Genomic DNA, 25597 nt, shown 5'->3' with positions numbered 1-25597 from the left:
TAGATAAAACTCATTTATAACTGTAGCCATGTAACACTAAGTTACGAGATTAGCAGTGTTTAGTTTTTATTTAGAAATTAATTAAGGATTTCCAAAATGAATATAGTTATCGAAATCCCATTGTTTTTAAGCATGAGGTCCTCTTCCCTTAGCAGACACTCTTCATTACCCTTGACATTCTGATTTCCTGAAATGTCAAATCTAATTACAAAAATTACATTTGGACTTTAGTACGCAAATAAAAAAGGAATTTTTCTTAGGAAACCAGTCATTTCCAGGAAACGCCAAATTTATTTGCAAAGCATTTAATTGGACTTGGATGCACAAAAATAGGAATTTTCTTACAGAACTAGTCATATGACTATTACAAAGGACATTATAGTCATGTATGAAAACAAGTTCTTTCCAGGATTTGAGGGCTAAATTTAGGAAGAAGTGTCGTGTTTTTTTGTAAAATTTGGCACTTTTTGTTTAGTTTTGGTCTTTGTCTAATGGCAGGTTAACCTGTCCCCCCAGCCCTCACCTGGTGCTGCCCTTGCATATAGTGGCACGTGCTTCAAAAACAAATTACGAACCGATTTTGATGATTGAATAAATATGAATTTTAAAAGATATTTCTTAAATAATAAGAAGTAAAAAAAAAAAAATACAAAGTTTATTTAAAACTACGCAAAAAGCGTCAATTCTTCTAGGAAGGTTTCTTGTTCACGCGAACTCTTTGAGCAGAATTTTCCCCTGAAAATTAATTACATCAATGGCTCATGTTAGCTTAGCTGTTTGAAAATATTGACTAAGTTTTTTCATTTATCTTAAAAAGTACAATGGGATTATGTACCATTTCAAAGTAGTTAAATAGATGATAAAAGAATCAATTATCAGGATAGAAGGAAGAACTAGTATACGTAGTAGTCTAGAGAACCCTGCTTAAATAATGTGTGCCCAAGACTCGGACTTCCAGGGGTGATTTTGAAATAAAATTTAAAACAATTTTAATATATAATAGCAATGACGACTTCAAAGAACGAGTTCAATGAATGAAAAAAAGCGTTGTTTCTAGGGAGATGGTTTAATGTCTAAAAAGCATGTTTAAGCTATATATATACCACAACCAATAGTTTTCAGATGTGGAGAATGACCCGGGGCTGTGAGAAGTTTTCGAAACCTGGGACATGCTTTATTGGTGTGAACGCCTTGAGATAAACCCAATATGGCTATGAAACACTTGTTAAAACATTCAGCCAATCCCCTCCTCCTTAACACAGCCTGGTATGCCCACAGCCTCGTATTTTCCCTTTTGAAATTGGTTCCTTTTGATTATGGGTGAAGTAATCTAGGTCTAATCTTAGGGCAAGTCAGGAAACTTTGTGTAAGTACCGACTTTGAAACCTGAATTCCTAAAAGGGAGTTAGGTAGGAGCGGTTGCACTGAAATTCCATCTATTTTGCACATTAAGCCAAATCATAGTAATTTTTTACTCCTTCCATTAAAAAGAAAATAGAAAACTAAAACTAGATGCTTGAGAAACAACTTTGCTCAGCACCGTCCCTCCACTTGCAACAGTATGCCTAAGGGAGCTATCTCTACAGAACCGGCGTTAAATTCTTTATTAAATAAAAAAACAAGTTTTTTTTAACTGAAAGTAAGGAGCGACAGTAAAACTTAAAACTAACAGAAATTATTCTTTATATGAAAGGGGCTGTCCCCTCCTAAACGCCTCGCTCTTTACGCTAAGGTTTTTTATTGTTTGAAAAATAGAGTTGTGAGAAAGAGTCAAACTTTAGCGTAAACAGCGACGCGTTGAGGAGGGGAGAGTCCCTTTCATACACAGAATACTCTGCTCGTTCTTTAAGTTTTAGTAGTACGCTCCTTACTTTCAGTTAAAAAAAGTTGTTTTTTTATTTAATTTCTGACCGTTTTTGAATCATTACAGGGTTTTGATTTTGGCTCACCGTACATGAATAATTAAAACGAAATTTGCATATTAATTTTACTTTTTTTTTGGTTAAATGGCTTTCTCGAAAGCTGTTTAATTTTATTTACGAACGTTTTTATTAGTAATAAATATACGTAACTTACGAATTAACTTACGTAACGAACTTCTATATTCATATATTTTTAATACGTACATTAGGGGGTTTGCGCCCTAGTCAATACCTCGCTCTTTACGTTAAAGTTCGAATTTAGTTCCAATTCCTTAAAAAGGACCCCTTAATGACAAATGCCGTTAATTAGAATAAATAGCTCTTATGAAAGTATAAAAAAAAAATTTAGCGTAAAGAGCAAGGTATTGACTAGGGGGCGAACCCAATCAAAGACGTAATAATTTCTGTTCGTTTTGATTTTTGATGCTGCTCCTTACTTTATGTTGAAAAACTTGTTTCTTTTTTTATATTTAATTTTCGATCTTTTTTTAAATAAATTTGGGAAATCCGGCGCCCCTTCATAGCCATGTCCCTTCCCCCATGAAAATTTCCTCCATGGAAAGATCCTTCCACGAGGGCCTAGTTGCCCTCCATTTTTTTTGGTCACTTAAAAAGGGCACTAGAACTTTTAATTTCCGTTCGAATGAGCCCTCCCGCGATATTCTAGAACCACTGGATCGATACGATCACCCTTGGAGAAAAAAAAAAAAAAAAAAAAAACACGCATCCCTGATCTTTCTTCTTGCAAAAAATACAAAACTCCACATTTTTGCAGATAGGAGCTTGAAACCTCTACAGTAAGGTTATCTGATACGCTGAATATAATGGTGTGATTTTCATTAAGGTTCTATGACTTTTAGGGAGTGTTACCCCTTTTTTTTTCAAAAAATCCGGCAAATTTTCTCAGGCGCGTAACTTTTGATGGGTAGAACTAAACTTGATGAAACTTACGTATTTCAACTCGCATAAAAATCCGATTCTTTTGATTTATCTATTGGTATCAAAATCCCGTTTTTTAGAGTTTCGGTTACTATTGAGCCGGGTCGCTCCTTACTTACAGTTCGTTACCACTATCTGTTTGATAACATATTCCCATTTATGTGTTGCACACTATAGATGGAACTAGGTAAAATGACTAGCAGCATGTCAGGCCTTTCTGATGTGAAGGACTGTGCAAAAACCACTGTTGTGAGAATGAGGGAAGCGAAGAAAACATTTTGCGTAACGGATGAAGTCTGATTGGACGTTTTATTTCCCAGAATTTTAAGAATTTTTTAAATATCGAAAAAAAATCGATCTCATTTTTAAACAGAGGAGTCATGCCGCATAACGAACCCATCTGACATTACTGACAAACAAGATGAATTTAAAATGATTGGGGTATATGAGTTCATTAGATACACATAACCAAAAGCTGCTTAAAATGCACCATAAGTTACTTTCATTAGATGGCGCGTCGAGGAAGTCAAACAGCCTTGCTCCTTAATCTAAGAAAACATGACAAACTAAAAAAATGGCATAAAAAAACAGTGTCCTAGAGGCCAACTGAAGGTTTTAGGTAGTATCTGTACAGTGAGAAATTAAAAGTAACAAAATCTGTTTTCCGACAAAAAGTTGAAGTTATGCTCAACGTTTCCTTGGGAATTCCCGTAGACTCGCAAAACATTTTTTCTAAGGTCATTAGCGTCTCATTAAAATATCCTATGGTGTCCTACATGTGCTCTATATTATATGTACCGTGTACATTTACGCACTGGAATTATTGGGGAGTGAAAGCATATTCAGACCTTAGAATTATAATTTCCGTTGGTGAATTAAGTTTTGGAATTCATATTTTGCTGCCTGAAGTTTGAGATCGTGTTTGATTTCGAGAGTTGTTGTTATATTACATGAGAGAACATGGTCAGTTTTAAATAAGGCTAGGTTTCTGGAAGTAGTAAACGTGCACAGAATTTTGCTCAAAAATGAGCATGCGTAATACAATCTTTTATTTTCAATCTAATAATAACTGAAAAGAAGTAAACAAAAAATGTTAAAAACTACCGTTTTTAAAACAAATTTTAGCATTTTATGAATCTGCACTAAAATAATTTAAGGGTTTTCTAATAGTTCGTGAAAAAAAAAAAAAAAAATTCGACTTGTCATGTTTCAGTGATATCGGGTCTCAGAACATTTTCCAGATTATGTAGAGGTACTTCATTTGATAAACTAGAGCAATAACGCTTATTATTTTAATGATTTATGCAACAATTATGTTTTCTTTTTGGAACCGTTCAATAAAATATTAAAATGTCGGTTTCAAAGACATCTTCTTTTCTATGCTTTTACTTAATTCTTTTTGGACTTAACTGACCTATCATTAACGTTTAACAGAGACTTGATGGTCATTCAATCGATATTCAAGTTTATGATCACTTATGAAGAAGAAGAACTTTATAAGACTACAGAACTGCTTTTCATTATGAATAATTGAAACTTTATTCTAATTTTATTATTAAACTTGAACAATAAAACCAAAAACTCTCACTTTCCGGCCAAATTAGATCCATTGAGCTGATCTGGGAGGTTTTTCCTATTTTCATTGGGCTAGGTTATCGAATTTTTTACACTATTAGGGATTTTATTTTTTATTATTATTATTGTTGCTCAATTGGAGAAACGAGCCCAATCTGCCATCACTGACCCGGTGTCGAACCAGATCAAATTTCGTGAATTCCACCAGCAATATTGCGATGGAAAAAGCCTGATTTAGCAACAAAACTCATCAAACTTAGTATTACAAAAAATAAGTTTTAAATAGGACCTTCCTGCAAGAATTCTACTTTTTTCAAGAAGGAATTATCACTATATTTGAGGCTGTGGACAAAATTGGAGTTACAATCGGAAGACGGGAACCGTCTCATAAAAATGACATGAACCGTCTCTTTATATTTTTTTATATTTATATTTTTTTATATTTATATCTTTATAGATAAAAGAATAAGATAATAAGATATAATAAAGATTTTTGCTTTTTTTCTATGAAGTAATTACCATTTCCTTATTCAACAGTGCATTAAACAAAACGAGTAATTAAGGGTCACATACCTGTGGAATAATTTCACCAAAAATAACAATACCCAGCGTAGATCCAATGACAGCAACAAGACCCGAAGTTAGACCATCCAAAAAAATTGTCAACGTAGAGTTAACCAAAACATTTCCAAGAAGTAACGTACAAAGTAAATAATTTCCATGGTTTCTAACAGGCACAATTGCATTTGCATATTTTTTGTCCATTTTTGTACCAGTATTCATCAGAATCTTAAGCTCTGTTTGATCTAGCGACATTAATCCAAGGTTTAGACCCGAAAATAGTCCAGACATTATAAGAAGCAGGGTAATTAGAAGAATGGAAACCCAAAGTGGGATGGCTGTTTCGTAAGTATATACCAAAAGTCCTGGGGCTCGGCCTTGATGGATCCAGGTTTCAACTCCGTTCACCCTTCTTAAGGTACAAATACTGAAAGCCTTTGGCTCGCCTTCAGGAGCATTGTCGGAAGCCAAAGGTAGCCTAACTCTAATTTTGGCTTCATTGGGGCTCAAACCGTCACTGGAAAACTGAAAAAAAAGCTTAGTAAACACGAGCTTGTTATTCGATCTATATATAAAACAACAGTAACTCCTGTATGTAAAAATAGATCTGGTACTATCCTGAACATTTCCGCTGTAAACAGGATGGGTAGTTTTCCTTCTCCCCAAAACCTCAAAAAATTACTTTTTTCTTTAAAATCCAAATGGTTTTTTCGTAACTCCGATGCCTTAAAATCCCGTCATAAACAAACAATGGTTCATTAGCAACAAGGCATTTTCGGCCTCTCCGTAGTCATGTAAACTGCGTCTTATTACATAGTGTCTTATGAATCATCACAGCCAAAGTATTGGGTTGAATGCTCCGACTACTTTGTACTCTTGCATTTCATCGAGATAAAAACCAAGAGTAGAAAATAGATAGAGCGTTCAAACTGTATACAGCTTGGTTGTGGCAGTCCATAAGATGTAATGTTAGAAGAGAGTATAACAAGACTATGAAAAAACCGACAATTGAACCTTAAAAAGAACAAAGTAGAAAGAGCATACCCAGTTACATTCTCTCATGAGATACTTTGATTAAAGTTACACCAATAATTTGCAAGAGCATTTACAGAAATTATCTCAACCATACTAAGCTTCTGCTTTATCTATTGGAAATAACATATAATCACATAGAAAGAATATACAATTCACTTTAACAGCGATAAGACTCCAAAACACACGATAAAAGAAAAACTTACTAGCTACTTATTAGTTATACTAGCACTTCGTAAAAAAAAAACAAGACACGTATCCGCATATGATAATTTTTCCGATCCCCTGTTTGCGGATATGCCTAATACTTATATTTGACTCGGTCATCTGTTAAAAGGGACAAGTGATTATTGAATTAATACAGGTTAACAGCTTTTATGATGTTTTAGAGACTCACTTATGTAGTTGCAACGGCTACACAAACCTATATCTCTGAAACGATAAGTAAAACAATCTTGGGTACTATTTTCTAGACCAATAAAGCATTTAGGCTACTGTGTCACTCGGAACACATTTGGTGTGTTCCATTTATTCGAAACACATGTGAATCAGCCGGATTTTGTTTGAACAGTGACTTGACTGAAAATAGGACCTGTGAGATAGTGGTTTTTGTAACAAATAATTCACTGAATTGTTGTCACTAAAACTGGGTTTTTGGTATCGAGGATGGGGCTCTTTGGGGTCTAAATTGGGTAGCTGTTTGCAAACATCGGGACCCAAAGGTATCTAAAGTCGAGAATTATTATATACTAACGGTTTATTTTTCAAGGACTGCAAGTATCTTTAGGAGCGAATACGCAACTGTGTGGCGACATGGCCTATGGAACTGAGAGGCTAAATAAAGAATATTTCGATCATTCCAAATAAATTGGCTAAGTCAGAATTTCCAAACTATGCTATATCATTTTAGTACTCTTCGGGCTAAAATTAATGCTTTACACTAGAAAATAGCAGAAAGAACCACTTTGCTGTGGCGCGATCTCTTTTGTTGCTTAAAAAGAGCACTATAACTTTCAATTTTGGCTCGAAAAAGCTATGTCCCAGCATTCTCAGTAATTTCCATCAAAATCACTCCCTGTTTTATCGTTGAACCCCCCCCCCCCTCCTAAAACTGTTTAAATTCTATCAAAGGAAATAAGTTTAGGTGATCAATTCCATACTTAAAGAATATGATATATATATATATATATATATATATATATATATATATATATATATATATATATATATATATATATATATATATATATATATATATATATATATATATATATATATATATATATATATATATATATATATATATATATATAGAATCACCATTAAAAGCATATTTTTTTATGTATACATTCTAACCAAAATTCCTTTTTATAGACTATCAGCTAACACTAGTCGGTAGTTCAGTACTTATAGTTGGTTGCCCAAAGACTGATTAACAACAAACACAAATTTTGAATGAAGTAAATGCATACACTGAAGACTGAAATTTAAGGATATCTGTGTCCACAAAATTCCTGTTTGACATGTCAAACTCAAGTCATCCTAACGACACACAAACCCCAACTGCAGATCCCTACCACATTTAACCCTTGGATCACACAAGTTTATTTATGCTTTTTTTACGCGAAAAGGCTAGCAAATGACAAACGTAGGAAAAACGCAAAACCGTGATTTGAAATATTTGATTTACAACGGGTGAGTTGAAATATTTCAACAAATTCATCGACCCATTATAATACAGGAACGGACGTCAGAAGATGAAAAGATCCTAACAGATCATGCAAAAACAGCCGTTTTAGTGTCAAAACGCAGCAGTGAGAACCAAAGGTAACTGAGGTCTAACGGATACGGATGGTACAAGTGCAGTACTTCCATTACAAAGGTCCAATCGACCATAGATACCCGATACCATAACTGCGGCTGTCGACCAGCTTTGCCAGCCACCCAGCAATTAGGCTGGAGACAGGAGATTTTTCTCTATCCCCCCTCGAGTTGATGAGACTAGCTTAGCCCCTATTTACCACCGATCATGGTTAGGATCCGGCATCCCTTCTTGGTAAATGTGGTGAAGAGAAAAAGTTAGTGACCATTCTTCCTCTTTACCCCCGTATAGAAATATAACACAGTATAATCATTCCCTATCTCAACCATTTTACAAAACCGGACCGAGATGCAAGTGCTTCGGACAACATTTAAACAAGTATAAACATAAGCGACATTCGGTTTTTTCACTGGTAGACAAGTCAGATTTCCCTTGAACGCAAAACTTGGCTTCACCTTTGTAAAACTAAATTTTAAAGAATCTAATTTTAAATTAATTTATTCCATTATATATATATATATATATATATATATATATATATATATATATATATATATATATATATATATATATATATATATATATATATATATATATATATATATATATATATATATATATATATATATATATATATATATATATATATATATATATATAAATTGGTAGTTAGTAGTTCAATGTTTAATATTAGATTTTTTAAGGAATAAGTCAGCCTCTTGCCCATAGAAATTGCATTGATATTTATCAGTATCAATTGCATTGGTACCGGTTTCTGATAGTGTGACTATTTTTTTATGGCTATTTTGAAAATACGAATTCCTTAGAGTGTTTTGTGTTATATTGCTGGATCTTATTTGATCTAAATTTAGATGATAAATATAACTGTTTAATTATTATTGCCGACTTTCCAAATCACTTTTGCCAACTTTTGCGAATTTCTACTCCGTCTGAAGTGCCGTTGTACCTGCTGGGAGTAGGTCTCCCATAAACTGCTGAAAATAGGTTGCGCAAATCTACGCTTCCCTTACTTAACGGCTTAAATTGGCACGAATCCAACATTTTCAAGAAATCTTTCATGATAAGTGAATACAAATATATTTATGTACCAGTCCTGAACTTTGTTTAAACGGCTTTACGCCGTGAACATATAAAAGAGATTATATAGAGAACATATGTACATATAAAAGAGATTGCGAAGCGGTTTGATAACAATTTTGTATACGAACTAAAAGGGTCCAAACTACAAGGGAGATTCTACTTTCTCACATCTATGAAACTCTTAAAATGTTGGTATTCACCCCGGACTTTTAAGATTCGCTTTACGTTCTACAAAGAATAAGAAATTCTAAGAGTCTTCCAGAACATTATAAGTTCCTTGTCACTGAAAGTCAACGAGGGTATTGATCAAACACTCGATCAAATTGGATCACTCGCCTTGCCCGACACTCTATGCGGATGGGCCCAATTTGGCTAATCCTATTAGGCTTTGAAACCTATATGAGGTTTCACTTGTTTGCCTCTGAGTCCAAGCAAATTCAGTCCCAGATTTTGCATACAAGTCCAGTGGACATTGTCCGTCACGCGTCAACCCAAAATCAATCCAATCTTTCATCCCTTAGTTCTATTACTATCTACCTTAGTTCTGTCCTAGGAATGGCGTATGGACGGATAATAGATAGACTTATCAATCAACAAATGAAATGATATAATTTTTTATACAATCCTAAAAAGTGCTTATGCCATATTTTCCTCTCATTCACTAGGACTATCTGTCGTGACTTTTTTCTACTGTACTTGATTTGATTCCTTGGTTTAATTGAGACTCCTGAAGCCAGGTCAGGAGTCTTCCGAGATAGTCACTCAATCCTGGATTGCAAGGTGAGAGGGTGAAGTTTTTCTTATGACCTTCCAAAGGGATACTGCCAGTTGGATATTGAGGTTTTAAAGCGCCCTTTCACATTTTATTAGTTCTTTAGTCAATAAAAGACACAATCAAATTGATGGGATAATTGCATTTGCCTGGAATATTATTTACCTTAAAACTATTCAAATTCCCGTTTATGTTCTGAGATAACACTTTTTTAAGGAACTTTGTACCGGTTACCAAATAAGTAACAGAAAAGCCCATTTATTTTGCCGGTTTATTGCGAATTCTTTTTATATGTCAAAAACTATGACAATGGTTGTCAATCAAATCTGTCAGGTAAAACTAAAGTCCTTCGCTTCTGTGATTCACTGTCCTTCAATATAGTAATTCAAAGAAATATATGACCATGCTCCAAGAATATCTTCCTGTGAATCCCAATTTTACAAATTTAATCCCAAACTTATTGCATCAACTCTAGGGGAGTTTATTTTAGTACTGAAAAACAGGTTGGCACCGCAAATTCGTCAACACTTTACACAAATTCGTTTGAAACTTTAGGGATTAGACTACAGGGCAATTTTATTGCCTTGGTCTGATAAATATTGTGCTCTATTTGTTGGCTTAGTTCTTCAAAATAAGCTATCCTATATGGTTTGAGTGGCCGGTTGAAAACTATGATTTCGACTAGAATTAAATGTTTTGAATATTCAGAATTAATAAAACAGACAACGCGTTTAAATATAAAAATTGCAAAAAAAAGAAAAATCATACTTTAACAGGCTGCACCGGAAATATAACATCGCCATCACATATTTCACCCCGATCTTTCAAACCATTAACAAATCTAATTTGCGAGTCCTCTGAGAAATTTTCTCCATAAAGTCGTATAACAGCGTCAGTGTCAGCTAAAATAATTGAAGATCCATTTGCATCAAATTCCACACCTTTGTCAACCTGAAATTATAGTAATGTGATAATAAAAAAGGGTATCCACATGAACACACAAGTCCAATCCTTAAGAGAGACAAATATTTTTTCTTGTGAAACAGACAGCGGTCAAAATAAACATGGCATGCATTTAGGGCCATTATTTTCATGTTTTCGGGGAGAGCTCCAATACCCCCCCCCCCCCATCATGTGCAAATATGGAATATTTATGTCCTTTAAAATACGACAAAACTTGAAAGAACAAGGCGATTTACATCCGTTGAAAAAAAGGCAATGCAAAATTTTCGACCAAGACCTCTGCTCAGCTATCTTCAGTGCAAGAAGAAGAATAACAAGTACGTAAAAGTCCACAATACAAGATAAAAATACAAACCTGAAAAAAAAAAAACGAGAACTAACTTATCACTTGACTGGTAAAAAAATTACTGATTAAAGAAACCCGATCTGGACCGATTTTGGATAGAAGACCAAACCAGTAAGCTTGTGAATCTAATTTTATATTAGGTTTTTAAAAAACTAACCGATGTCCAGAATTTGAAGCATCTGAATTTTCATTAGGATCCAAAATATGACTAAGTGGAAAATACAAACAGTCAGAATTAATCAGAGCATTGTAAATCGGGCTAACGAGGTTAATCTATTATTCATCAATCTCAACATCCAGACAAAGAACCATTTTTGAAATATGTTTTTTCAAAGAAAATCGGCTCTTGAAACTTGGGAACATTTCTTTCAAATTAAGTTTATTTACAATATGAGGAATCTGGTATCTGATTGAGAATCTTGCTCTTGCTAATTTAATTGGAGAAAGGCGATACTTCTAGGAGCGGACGTGGTGGGCAGGAGAAATGGGAGTCTCAATTATACCCAAATCACGGAAATAATTTGTTGTAGATTGGATATCATAATACCGCATTGCTGTATGCACACCTTTCAGTTGTTTGAAATCAAGTATATTGAGAAAAACATATAAAGTTTGGGTTTCCCAGAGATTATGAAGCCTCACTGGGCGATGAACAAAAGTACCCAGAGTTCTAATTACCTTATTTTGAATTATCTGAAGAGGTTGAAGATGGACCATAAATGTGCTGAGATAGATTACAGGGCAATGATTAAGACATAATTCAATTAGAGAATGGTATAAAATTTTAAGGATGGAAAAAGTAAACATATGTTTCAATCTATGACTGAGAGATTTAAAGGAATTAAAACTTCCAGCAAAGGCAAGTTACGATTATCTTTCAGTTCTAAGTGAACTGCAGATTGGAATCTAGAGTGTCAAAGTGGGTCAAGAATATCCCAAGTGACGTTTCTTCACAATCCCATATAAAATAACACCATCCACAAACCAACCCCAGAAACAATGCTCTAGAGGAAAAGTCTTCAGAGCGAAGTTTGCTCCAATTCCATATAAAGAGTGGCAAAAAGGTGTAAGGCTATTACCAATACCGGTTTTAGGCCTCATAATCTGGGCGGGCAAGGTACCTTAATTGGAGTGTAAAAATATAGAATAAAAGTAATTTAAAGTCAGATGTCAGAAAAACTGGAGGGAGCAGCTGAAATCCCTCCCCCTCTCCTTGCCCGGCCCTAGAACCATCACTGGCTAGCACCCATTCGGGGAACAAAAATGTGGGTGAAAATTAGTTTTTGTATTGAAGAATAAGGAATAATTGTTGCAAACCCGGACAAAGTGTATAACTGTGTCGATATCTGACGTTTTCTAGTCAATTTGTTTCCTACTATCTTCCAGGTTCCCCGAAGGAGAAAGTTTTCTCTGAGAGAATACAATTTGAGCTTTACTAAGAAAAAAAAAACAAATGACCGTGGATTGTCAGTTTAATTGACATATACTGACATTTCTTCCTTAAGGTTTTGATAATTTTTCTTATTTATGAAAGTAAGAAAGGTGAAAACATTTCAAATATACTATGTTTTAAGTAAAGCGCAAATTGTGTTCAGGTCTTGAGAAGGCATGGGGGTTATCAGCCCTACTCATCTTAACTTTTGCTCGGTTTGAGTTTGGCTAGGCTATTTATTGTAATCTCTGTTCGTTTTGAGTTTCTTTTATTTATTGATAGTGATTTGTGGTAGTTTTAAGTTTGGAAGATTATTTGACTTTATTTTTCCTTATTCTTGGCTTAATGGAGCTCCTTACTATTCTTTGAAAAACTATGAAAGTTTTTATTGACATAGTATTTTTCATTGGGAAAAAATAATATTGTAAATCTTTTAGTTTTTCAAACAGTTCGTGTAATAAACTTTAAGTAAGGAGCGTCCCGGCTTAATAGTAACCGAAACTCTAAAAAACGGGTTTTTGACACCAGTAGATACATCAAAAGAATCAAATTTCAATGCTGAATTCAAATATATAACTTTCATCAAGTTTAGTCCTACCCATCAAAAGTTACGCGCCTGAAAAAAATTGGCTGATTTTCGAAAAAAAGGGAAAAAGACCCCCTAAAAGTTATAGAACCTTAATGAAAATAACACCATCATATTCAGCGTATCAGAGAACCCTACCGTAGAGGTTTCAAGCTCCTATCTACAAAAATGTGGAATTTTGAATTTTTTGCCAGAAGAAAGATCACGGATGCGTCTTTATTTTTTTTTTTTTTTTTTTTTTTTTTTTTTTTTTCCCAGGGGTGGTCGTATCGACCCAGTGGCCTAGAATATCTTGGGAGGACTCATTGGAACGGAAATTAAAAGTTCTAGTGCCCTTTTTAAGTGACCAAAAGTGGAGGGCAACTAGGCCCCCCTCCCACGCTCATTTTTTTCCCAATGTCACCTGATCAAAATTTTCAGATAGCCGTTTTGTTCAGCATGGTTGAAAATATGATAAATATGTCCTTTAGGATGACTTAATCCCCCGAAGTACCCGGGGAGAGGGTTAGAAGATATGAACTTTGCCCAATGTTTACATGTAGTATTGGTTATTGGGAAGTATACATACGTTTTCAGGGGGATTTTTTCTGGTAGTGGGGGGGGGGTCGGGGGTTATTTTGGAAGATCTTTCCATGAAGGAAGTTTTCATGGGGGAAGGGAGATCGCTATGAAGAGGGCGCCGGATTTCCCGGCAGTATTTAAAAAAAGATCAAAAATTAAATATTAAAAAACAAGTTGTCGAACTGAAATAAGGAGCAATATCAAAACTTAGAACGAACAGAAAATACTCCGTATATACTTGGGTTCACCTCCTTGTCAGTAAGTCGCTTTTTAAGCCAAAGATTTTTTAGTACTTTCATAAGAGCTATTTATTCTAAATAACGACCTTTGTAATTAAGGGGTCATTTTTAAAGAATTGGAACAAAATTCGAACTTTACCTTAAAGAGCGAGGTATTGACTAGGGGACGAGCCCCCCAGTAGACGTATTGAAAATATGTGAATATAGAAGTTCGTTACGTAAGTTAATTCGTAAGTTACGTATATTAATTACTAATAAAAACGTTCTTAAATAAAATTAAACAAGTTTCGAGAAAGCCATTTAACCAAATAAAAGTAAAATTAATATGCAGATTTTGTTTTAATTATTCATGAACGGTGAGCCAAAATCAAAGCTGCATTAATTCAAAAACGTTCAGAAATTAAATAAAAAAAACAAGTTTTTTTTAACTGAAAGTAAGGAACGACATTAAAACTTAAAACGAACAGAATTTATTCCGTATATGAAAGGGGCTGTCCCCTCTTCAACGCCTCGCTCTTTACGCTAAAGTTTGACTTTCTCACAACTCTTATTTTTTTAAACAATTAAAAAAATTTAGTGTAAAGAGCGAGGCGTTGAGGAGGGAACAGCCCCTTTCATATACGGAATAATTTCTGTTCGTTTTAAGTTTTAACGTCGTTCCTTACTTTCATTTAAAAAAAACTTGTTTTTTTATTTAATTTCCATAAGAATCCATAGCATGGGTTGCTATTTGTATCTTGGAGAAACTGTTTCTACAATTTTTAATCCTGACACAAACAGTATTTTTTAATTTAATTTTATAGCTCCTGAAGTGGACCTGAAAAATAAAACTTAATATCGTTCCCAAAAGATTCTATCTGTGCTCTTTGACAACCTGGATACACTTACGCTCTTCTTATTTATTAAATTGTAACAGAAGAAGCAGTAATAATAGTATCCCCAGAAGTTTCAACTTAATACTCCCAGTTTCAACTTAATACCCCGTTCTGCTACATTCCTGTTCACGACGTAGCAACTGCACTAGGCGAAGAAAAGGTGCAGTCACTGCTTTTTTTCCATGCTCTAAGTGGCTGCGATACTGTGTCCGCATTCCTGTGGCATGGCAAAGGAAGGTTTTGGAAAGCATGGGAAGCGCATAGTGCCATAACAACAGTCTTCAACCGCCTGTCTTCTCCTCAACAACAGCTCACTGAAAAGGACTTTGCACAGATTGTAAAGTTAATTGTACTTGTATATGACAGATCCAGTTGTACTTGTATATGACAGATCCAGTGGGAAAGAGTCGGTAAACAAGTTGAGGAAGTATCTGTTCACAAAAAAAGGATCATGCATGGACAGACTTCCGCCAACCCAGGATGCGCTAAACCAGCACATTCGGCACGCTTACATTCAAGCCCAGGTATGGTCCAATTCTCATCTTGCCATTATTCCCAAAAAGAACCCCCACGATTACGGATAGGAAAAGACTAGCAATGGGCTTTGAGCTTCCCGATGGTCAACCGTGCCCCAAGCTTCTGTCGCCTGTCAAGAGCTTATACGATGCAGTTGCAAAAAGCAATGCTCTGGGCGGTGCAATTGCAAGAGCAGCTCACTTGAGTGCACCGAGTTATATTCTTGCCACGGGTCCTGTCAAGTATAATGAATTTTCATGTATTATGTATTTTGATGTCCCTTTTAAGGCCTAAGCCTAACTTAGAATCTCGGTTGTTAAACATATGATCTAATATCTCAGCGAAGAACCATATTATGTTATAATTATTGCCTTATTTTGTATTCCATTTTTCAATAACAATGACAATCAAGACAAGTAAGTAGCAAAAGGAATGTAGCAAAAGGAATGGCTTTTTTGGTCGCGCATCACCGAAAAAGTGCCATGCAAGTCTCTATGTGTGTTCGAAATCATTCATTCTTTTCGTGGCATTAAGCGTCGCGGGCTCTGCTCGACGCTCTAAATCGCGCTTCGTATTGCATGTTCGATGTCATTTCAAATTACTGCTTGTTTTAAGAAACTAATTTTTTGTAAAGTGTTCTGTTTTTGCGTTTGAAGTGAACATTAAAACATGCCAGGACCAGATTCTGGCATACAGATTCACTTACTTTTCAACACCACTCGACTCTCGGTCTTTCAAACCGTGTTTCTACCAAATCTGAACTTTCTGTAACAAGCAGATGAGTTTTACGCTTTTAGTGCTCTTTTAAGTGATTGCGAAGGTGCTATAAAGCGATCGCTCGACTTTCTACCTGTGATTATTGGGTTCCCCATACTTTGTACTACATTATCACTTTTTCCGGACTTTCTTCAAACTTTCCATGAGTTTTGTGCTTATTGCGCTCTTTTGAGCGCACAAATTTGCCCTTTGATGCGCAGACTCGAGCTGTTGCTTGTAATCTTCAGACTTCTAGTACTCTAAACTATGTTTTTGCCTGTTTAGGTATTACATGGGATAGACACTCCTATTTTGCGCTTTTGTTAGCGCTCTATTGCGCGCTTCAGAGCGATCCTTTACTTTTTATATAGCCACCCTTCGAATCGCCATATCTTAAAATGTGTATTCAGAGGTTTTGATGCTTCTGTAGAAATGCTGGTAAACTTGCGCATTTTTTAGCGCTTTGGGTGCACGTAAAGTTGCTCTAGAGCGCCTGCTCGGCGTGCTTCTCGTCACCATTAGATTCCCCGTGCTTTAATCTATATTCCCACCAATTTTTGTGCTTTTTGCCAGAAGTGCACGATTCTTATGTTTAACAGCCCCACTATTTTGATTTATTTTATAGCAACATTTAGTCTTAAAGCCTAATGGCGCAATTGCATAATTGTGGAGGGTTGACATGCCTAATATCCCATAAAACATAGTTGCTGAACCATTCTACTATACTGAACAAAATGGGTGTCTCAAAATTTTGACTGGATGCGTTTGAAAAATGAATGGGCTTGAGAGAAGGGATGCTTGCCCTCCAATCTCTTGTTATTTTTAAAAAGGGCACTAGACACTCACGCTGTAATTGGAGCGCAAGGGGGAGGACTTTTCTTCACATATCTAGTAAAAACATTTTAAACAAGTAAAACATAGTGAAAATATTTTAAATGTCTTTTGTTTTCAGTAAAGTGAATATTATGTTCTGGTCTTGAGAAGGTCTTGATGGGGGTTGTCAAAAACCTAATTTCCAGACTTTTCAACTACGCTGAACAATATAGCTATCTCAAAATGTTGATTAGATGTGTTTTAGGAATCGGGGGGCGTGAGAGGAGGGGTTTTTTGTCCTCCAATCACTTTTGACTAATAAAAAGGGCAGTAGCCCTTTCAATTCCAATCGAATGAGCCTTTTTTTAAGTTTCTACGACAACAAATGACCATCTCAAAATTTCTATCAAATGGATTTCGGGAAAATACGAGGCGTGGGAGGGGGGGTATCCACCCTCCGATCACTCTGAACCCTAAAAAGAGGACTGGAACTTCTGATTATCGATCTAATGAGCCCCCTCCGAAGTTTATACGCTCACCCTTTCTATACATACCTTATATGCCCCCAGGGCATAACTTACAACCCTTTCCCAGACGGCTGGGGTGGGAGGGGGGACTAATAAAAAGGGCAGGCCCTTTCAATTCCAATCGAATGAGCCTTTTTTGAAGTTTCTACGACAATAAATGACCACGTCAAAATTTCTATCAAATGGATTTCGGGAAAATACGAGGTGTGGAGGGGGGGGGGCAATCCACCCTCCGATCACTCTGAACCCTAAAAAGAGTACTGGAACTTCTGATTATCGATCCAATGAGCCCCCTCCGAAGTTTATACGATCACCCTTTCTATACATGCTTTATATGCCCCCAGAGCATAACTTACAACCCTTGCCCAGACGGCTGTGGCGGGGGGGGGGGTGTCATCCTCTAAGACATAATTTCCGGACCTTTCAATTACGTCGAACAAAATAGCTACCTCAAAATTTTTATTGAATGTGTTTGGGAAAATGATGGGCGTGGGAGGGGAGTTAGTTGCCCTCCAATCACTTTCGTGCATTAAAAAGGGCATTGGCCCTTTCAATTTTCAATCGAATGAGCTGTTTTTGAAGTTTCTACGACAACAAATGGCCATCTCAAAATTTTTATCAGATGCATTTCTGGAAAAAAACGAGGTGCGTGCAGGGAGTCTCCATCCTCCAATCACTCTGAATCTCAAAAGGGCATTAGAGCTTTTGATTACCAATCCAATGAGCCCTCCAAAGTTTGATTTACCCTCAAGGGTAAAAATCCAACGATTTTACCAACGGGCTATCATATTTAAATGATAATACCTCAATTTTTTTTTGAAAGCAGGGATGCTAATAAGATAATTATTGTTTTTTATTTAAAGCAGAGACGGTATCCTATCAAGATGATGGTATCCAGAGGGGGGGGGGGCCTTGGGAGTTATTATATTTTTATTGATAGTAGCCTACCTTGATTTTTACCTTTGACCCTTTGGTGATAGGTGATGTCCTGCAAAAGAAGACTATGACTCCTCTTGACCAGAAATGGGGATATAAACTAGATATAGAATAAACACACTAATATAGAAACGTAGAAACATAGACTAATAATTAACATGTTTCAATGTGTGAAGAATACCTTTAACAAGTAGACTAAATTTTGCGAAAGTAATAACCATGTAACGGAATAGATTTAGCCTTAAACAGAATTTGTGTGTAAGGAAAAGTACTGAGATCCCTTATACTCCTTAATTCCATACAGAGCAGGACAATTGTCTAGTAACTTTTCATTGAATTACTTTTTTTCCTACACTTTAAATCAACGAGTAGATGACACTGGTGTTATTCTGACATTCCCAACAAGGGCAGATATTTGATTTACCCTCCAAAGTTTATACGATCACCCTTGTTATATATACTTATGATGATAATTAAAATTTCTTAAAATAATTTTAAATAAAATCATAAAATATAATAAAATCATAAATAAAATATAAATAAAATAAAATCATAAAATAAAAATAATTTTTTAATTATAAAAGGTTTTTAATCCCATTAATTTCCTTTAAAATGAGCAATTGAACAACTCTCTACGATGTTCCAGTGCCATGCTATCTGTTGAATTACTAACCTATACTATAATTAAGTGGCGTATAAAATTTAGTATAGGTTCTTTATTATAATGCTAGCTACCGCTGCAACCCGGATTAGTTACTATGGGTTGGAAGTTTGTTCTTTACTGTAACTATCTCTGGAATTTTTGTACAAAAATCAAATATCTTTGAAGACTGAAGTATGAAAAGACATCAAAAATGCAGTTTTTAGTGGAAAAATTTATTCTCTTTTAGAATAATTTATTTTAGTTACCAAAGATTTTTAACCCAATTAATTTCCTTTAAAATGACCCATTGAACAACTCTCTACGATGTTCCAGTGCCAAGCTATCTGTGGAAAAGAAAAAAACAGTAAAAAATATGCTTTTTAAGCAGAATGTTGTAGTAGCCGCCACTTTTCTTGATTTTCAATCCAATATACGTCTCTAGCTGCTCAAGCCAAATGAAATAAAGCTTACCTTACAAAGATTTCGGACAAGACGGGTCTATTGGTGTACTTTTTGTTTTGATCTGACTTTTTTTTTAGGATCTATGGGTTTTTATACTTCTTATTATTGGACGTTATTGTCTCTTACTAGGTTCCTAGCTACCGCTGCAACCCGGATATAGGCTAGAGTTCGTTCTTTATTTTAACCTTACTGTATTACAAACAGGAAAAAGCCTGTGGCTTTTTCTTAATTGGAATAGTAAGAGACGACCTGGCTACAACCTACGATTATGACATCATTGATCAATCTTTAATATTAATTTTGTTTTGATCTGACTCTATGTTTAGGAGTTCTGGGTTTTTATATTTCTTAGCATTGGACTGATCGTCTCTTACTAGGTTGCTAGCTACTGCTGCAACCCGGATTCACGTATATAGTTATGAGAGGCAGCCTGGCCTTGTCGTCCGAGGTGCTGGTGTTAGCCACCAGTCTCTTCGGAGGCGTGGGTCCAAATCTTACCGCTGGTATACAATTATGATTTATGTACAAAAATCAAATATCTTTGAAAAGACTGCAACATGAAAAGACATCAAAAATGCAGTTTTTGGCGAAAAAATTTATTCTCTTTTATAAATAATTTATTTTAGTTACTAAAGATTTTTAACCCAATTAATTTCCTTTAAAATGAGCTATTGAACAACTCTCTACGATGTTCCAGTGCCAAGCTATCTGTGGGAAAGAAACAAAAAAAAAAATATTTTGTGGAGAATAATGTGGTTAAAGTCAATTTTCTTGATTTTCAAGCCAATATATTTCCCTTGCTGTTCAAGCCAAATGACAGAACGTTTCCTATACAGGGGTTTCGGACAAGGCGGTTCTAGTGGTGTACTTTTTGTTTTGATCTGACTCCATTTTTAGGAGCTATGGGTTTTTTTATTTCTTAACATTGGACGTGATCGTCTCTTACTAATGCCTCAAGGGCACAACTTACAAACCTTGCCCTGAGGAATGTTGGGGGGGGGGGGGGTTGTCATCCTCAAAGATATCATTTCCGAACCTTTCAATTATATTGAACAAAAAAGCTATTTCAAAGTTTTGATTAGATGTGTTTAGGGTAAATGGTGGAAGTGGGAGGGGGGTTAGTTGCCCTCCGATCACTTTCGACTATTAAAAAGGGTCTTTCAATTTCCAATCGAATGAGCTGTTTTGAAGTTTCTATGACAACAAATGGCCATCTCAAAATTTCTATCAGATGCATTTCGGGGAAATACGAAGTGTGGAAGGGGGGGGGGTTTCCACCCTCCGATCACTTTGAATGTTAAAAAGAGCACCAGAACTTCTAATTGCCGATCCAATCAGCCCCCCCCCCCTCCGAAGTGTATACGATCACCCTTTTTATATATACCTTAGTACTTAGTACTCGGCACGCGGCAGGCTTCTATATATGGATTCTCATTGTCACTTGTCTTCTAGCCGCAGACAATTTGCTGTCTTTTCATACTGCAGCCTTCTCAAAGATATTCGATTATTAAAGCAAGTCCGATTTCTAACAACGATATCTACTAAGATTCAAACTTTTGGTTTTATATTTTAAGGTTTTTGAATTGTTATAATCCCTTGTTAACATATACACAAACATTTTTGCAATCAACAGTTTTGCTCTTTACGCAATTTAATGTCTTTTTATACTCCTTTTTTGTGTGTCTTTTGTAATCCTTTTTTAAAAAATATACAAATATTTTTACAATTGCAGGTTTTTTGCTCTCTGCGCAATTTAATGTTTTTTCATACTACAGTCTTTTCAAAAATATGTGATTATTGAAGCTTAACCGATATATAATGACAATACGTACTAAGCTTGAAACTTTTGGTTTTCTTTTTTGAGGTTTTTGAATTGTTGTAATCCCTTGTCAAAATATCGAATCATCATTTGTACTAATTGCAACCCTCCTACTGATATTACTGATAGTGGTTGTGTTCAATGTGTTCATGTGTTCCTGACTTGATGTTCATGTGATGTGAATTTAATCCAACAAAAAAACAAGCTCCTTTTTAAATTTTCAGCCAGGTTCGACTTTGAATTAAAACATTAAAATTATTGATCAGGTATCGTAAATAATTTTGCAGTTTATATAATAACTTCAGGGATTCTGAACGGAACATAAAATATTTTCAGCTTTTTTCATGTCTTAAAAAGACATTGCTTATACTTATAAGGAAAGAAATTCGATAATTATGTTTTTCTGATAACGATTTCTATTAAGCTTCAAACTTTTGGTTTTCTTTCTTAAGGTTTTTGAATTATTGTAATCCCTTGTTAAAATATATGCAAATATCGGTTTTTTGCTCTTTACGCAATTTAAAGTCTTTTCATACTGAGGCTATTCAAAGATATTTTATTATTACCGCAAGTCCAATTTCTAACAACGATTTCCTCTAAGCTACAAACTATTTGTTTTCTTTTTTAAGGTTTTTGAATTGTTGTAATCCCTTGTCAAAATATTTGCAAATATTTTTGCAATTACCACTTTGTGCACTTTAAGCAATTTAATATAAACTTCTCTATACATGTAAATCTCCAATTTTTCCATGTAAGTATGACCAGTGTCATGACGTCATTGCAATTTTTACTATATGTAATTTGCAAAAAACAAAATTAAAGCTCTTAACGAATTTTCTCAAACTTCTGACCTATCTAGATCGTTTTTTTTTTAGGGCAGAATTTATCAGGATGCAGATTTGCCAGAAAAATGTGGAGCTGTTTTCGAGAAAAAATAAATACATATATATATATATATATATATATATATATATATATATATATATATATATATATATATATATATATATATATATATATATATATATATATATATATATATATATATATATATATATCAAGGAGGCACACTTGTGCCTCTATAAAGAGGCGACCCACCACAATGTTAAGCGATTTCAGGTCCTAGAGGTCGCAGAGAGACGGCGGTAATTGCATTTTGTAGCCCAAGCTCAAACTAAGAAACTTGCAAAATTTCATCCTCCTCCGACTTTATCTTCATGGGGTAAACTGGGCCGGAAGTTTGGACCCTCCCACCACAGCCCCCTTTAACGTTGTCCGATTGGGCTGAAATTTAGAGGTTAAGCTTTCCTAGGGCCCGGGAGCTTATCCTCGAAATTTCAGCTCAATCCGATCACTCCTTCCCTGTTTTCAAAAAACCAAATATAGCCACTTAAAATTCATCTCTTTTTTTTTTCTTAGCCACGCCTACAGGCCACAGTTGGCAACGGATCCGGTTGAATGAGGACTCATTCGAAGCAGAATTCGACCTGTTAGGGCCTTTTGATATTTTCAGACCGAAAAAATTATCCCCCGAATTGACCAGTACGACAAACCACCATGTCATATCTGAGACCATGTTACTTTTGAACTCCCCCACCCCCCCCTTTACCTGTTTCTGATCGGGCTGAAATTTTGATGATAAGCTGTCCTGGTGCCTGGAAGATTATCGTCGAAATTTCAGCTCAATCTGATCACTCATTCTCTAGTTTACAAAAAACCACATATCAAGATTTTTGGGAATTTGCTTGCGTCGAAAATACCTTCTATTTGCTAAACAACAATTACTATTGTGTTTGTATAGTCCAGCGGCTGAGATTCAGACTTTCAGGCGGAAAACTCGGGTTCGATTCACCATCAGAGCAACTTTTTTATATACTTTGAAAAGAAACTCAGTTTCTTTTTTAAATTATTTGAAAAAAATTACGTTTTCTAAAGAGTTAAAGAGGCTGAGTTACAAGGTCGACCCTTAAAACGTACAGGGATTAGGAGGCACAGTTGGGGGGCTGTTAAAGAGGCTGAGTCAGAAGTTCGAACCTTAAAACGTACAGGGATTAGGAGGCACCCTGTACGACGTGATTTGAGTATTCAGGAATTAAAAGCCTTAACACAAGAATGTTCAAGAGCGGGGGGTTTGGGGGCGGCAGCCCCCCAACTTTAACTCCTGACACGATCAGCTAACAGTTAGTCAAGCAATAATAAGTAATAAACTGTACAAAAACGTGCAGAAATTATTTGAAAAAAACTACGTTTTCTAAAAAAGTTAAAGAGGCTGAGTTACAAGGTCGAACCTTAAAAGGTACAGGGATTAGGAGGCACAGTTGGGGGCTACCACCCCCAAACCCCGCTTTCGCAGCCTTTAAATATAAAAAAAAATTTCTTTAAACTGAAAGTAAGGAGCGACATTAAAACTTAAAAAGAACAGAAATTATTCCGTATATGAAAGAGGCTGTGCCCTCCTCAACGCCTCGCTCTTTACGCTAAAGTTTTTATTGTTTAAAAAAAGAGTTGTGAGAAAGTCAAACTTTAGCGTAAAGAGCGAGGCGTTGAGGAGGGCACAGCCTCTTTCATATACGGAATAATTTCTGTTCTTTTTAAGTTTTAATGTCGCTCCTTACTTTCAGTTTAAAGAAATTTTTTTTTTATATTTAAAGGCTGCGAAAGCGGGGTTTGGGGGTGGTAGCCCCCCAACTGTGCCTCCTAATCCCTGTACGTTTTAAGGTTCGACCTTGTAACTCAGCCTCTTTAACTCTTTAGAAAACGTAGTTTTTTTCAAATAATATATATATATATATATATATATATATATATATATATATATATATATATATATATATATATATATATATATATATATATATATATATATATATATATATATATATATATATATATATAATTATTGCTCATTTATAAAGATAGAATATGCCCCAAGGCATAATTTAAAACCCTTTCCCTGAGAAATGTGGGGGGGGGGGTTTGTCATCCTCAAATACATAATTTCCAGACCTTTCAACTATGTTGAACAAAATGGATATCTCAAAATTTTGATAAGATGTGTTTGGGGAAATGGTGGGCGTGGGAGGGGGTTGGTTGCCCTCTAATCACTTTCGATTATTAAAAAGAGCATTAGCCCTTTCAATTTCCAATCGAAGAAGCTCTTTTCAAAGTTTCTACGACAACTAATGGTCATTTCAAAATCTCTATCAGACGCATTTCAGGAAAATACGAGGTATGGGGGGGGATCCACCCTCCGATCACTTTGAATCTTAAAAAGGGCACTTGAACTTTTGATTACCAATCCAATGAGCACCCCTCTGAAGTTTATACGATCACCCTTTCTATATATACCTTATATGCCCCCTTGGCATAACTTATAACCCTTGCCCAGAGGGCTGTAAGGGGGGGGGGTTCATCCTCAAAGACCTAATTTCTAGACCTTTCAATTATGTTGAACAAAATGGCTATCTCAAAGTTTTGATTGGATGTGTTTTGGGAAATGGTGGGCGTGGGAGGGGGGTTAGTTGCCCTCCAATCCCTCGACTATCAGAAAGGGCACTGGCTTTTTCAATTTCCAGTCGACTGAGCTGTTTTCGAAGATTCTATGACAAAAATGGCCATCTCAAAATTTCTATCAGATGCATTTCGGGAAAATACGAGGTGTGTGTGGGGGGGGGGGGTATCCACCATCCGATCATTCTGCATCTTAAAAAGGGAACTAGAAATTCTGACTACCAATTCAATGAGCCCCCTCCGAAGTTTATACGATCACCCTTTCTATATATATACCATATATGCCCCCAGGGCATAGCTTACAACCCTTCCTCTGGGGGTTGTGGGAGGGAGGGTTGTCATCCTTACAGATATAATTTCCGAACCTTTCAATTACGTTGAACAAAATGGCTATTTCAAAATTTTGATTGGATGTGTTTGGGGAAATGGTGGGCGTGGGAGAGGGGGTTAATTGCCCCCAGCTCTTTTTGAAGTTTCTACGACAACAAATGGTCATTTCAAAATTTCTATCAGATGCGTTTCGGGAAAATACGAGGTGTGTGGGGGGGGGGGTATCCACCCTCCAATAACTCTGAATCTGAAAAAGCGCACTAAAACTTCTGATTAGCAATCAAATGGGCCCTCTCTGAAGTTTATACAGTCACCCTCCCTATATAAACCTTATATGACCCCAGGGCATAACTTATAACCCTTACCCTGAGTGCTGTGGGGGGTTGTCATTCTCAAATACCTAATTTCAGGACCTTTCAACTACATTGAACAAAATGGCCATCTCAAAATTTTGATTGGACGTGTTTGGGGAAATGGCGGGCGTGGAAGAAAGGTTAGTTGGCCTCCAATCCCTTTCGACTATTAAGAAGGGCACTAGCCCCTTCAATTTCCAATCAAA

At 35.6% G+C, this 25597-nt stretch overlaps 1 protein-coding gene across 1 annotated transcript in view; it reads right to left on the bottom strand.

Annotated features, from left to right (window-relative positions):
- Nucleotides 1–25597, bottom strand: part of LOC148953021 (unextended protein-like) — a 122294-nt gene that overhangs the window by 44421 nt on the left and 52276 nt on the right. Inside the window, exons 3-4 of the mRNA XM_089087848.1 lie at nucleotides 10493–10675; nucleotides 5010–5522 (exon numbers count right to left, since the gene is read on the bottom strand). Of these exons, the coding sequence (XP_088943974.1) occupies nucleotides 5010–5522; nucleotides 10493–10675 (696 nt within the window). The remainder of the gene's footprint in view (nucleotides 1–5009; nucleotides 5523–10492; nucleotides 10676–25597) is intronic.

Source organism: Artemia sp. Qi Xiang Cuo, chromosome 4 (assembly GCF_049724085.1).
Source record: "Artemia sp. Qi Xiang Cuo chromosome 4, ASM4972408v1, whole genome shotgun sequence".
Classification (NCBI taxonomy): domain Eukaryota; kingdom Metazoa; phylum Arthropoda; class Branchiopoda; order Anostraca; family Artemiidae; genus Artemia; species Artemia sp. Qi Xiang Cuo.
This window is presented reverse-complemented; position numbering and strand designations above follow the sequence as displayed.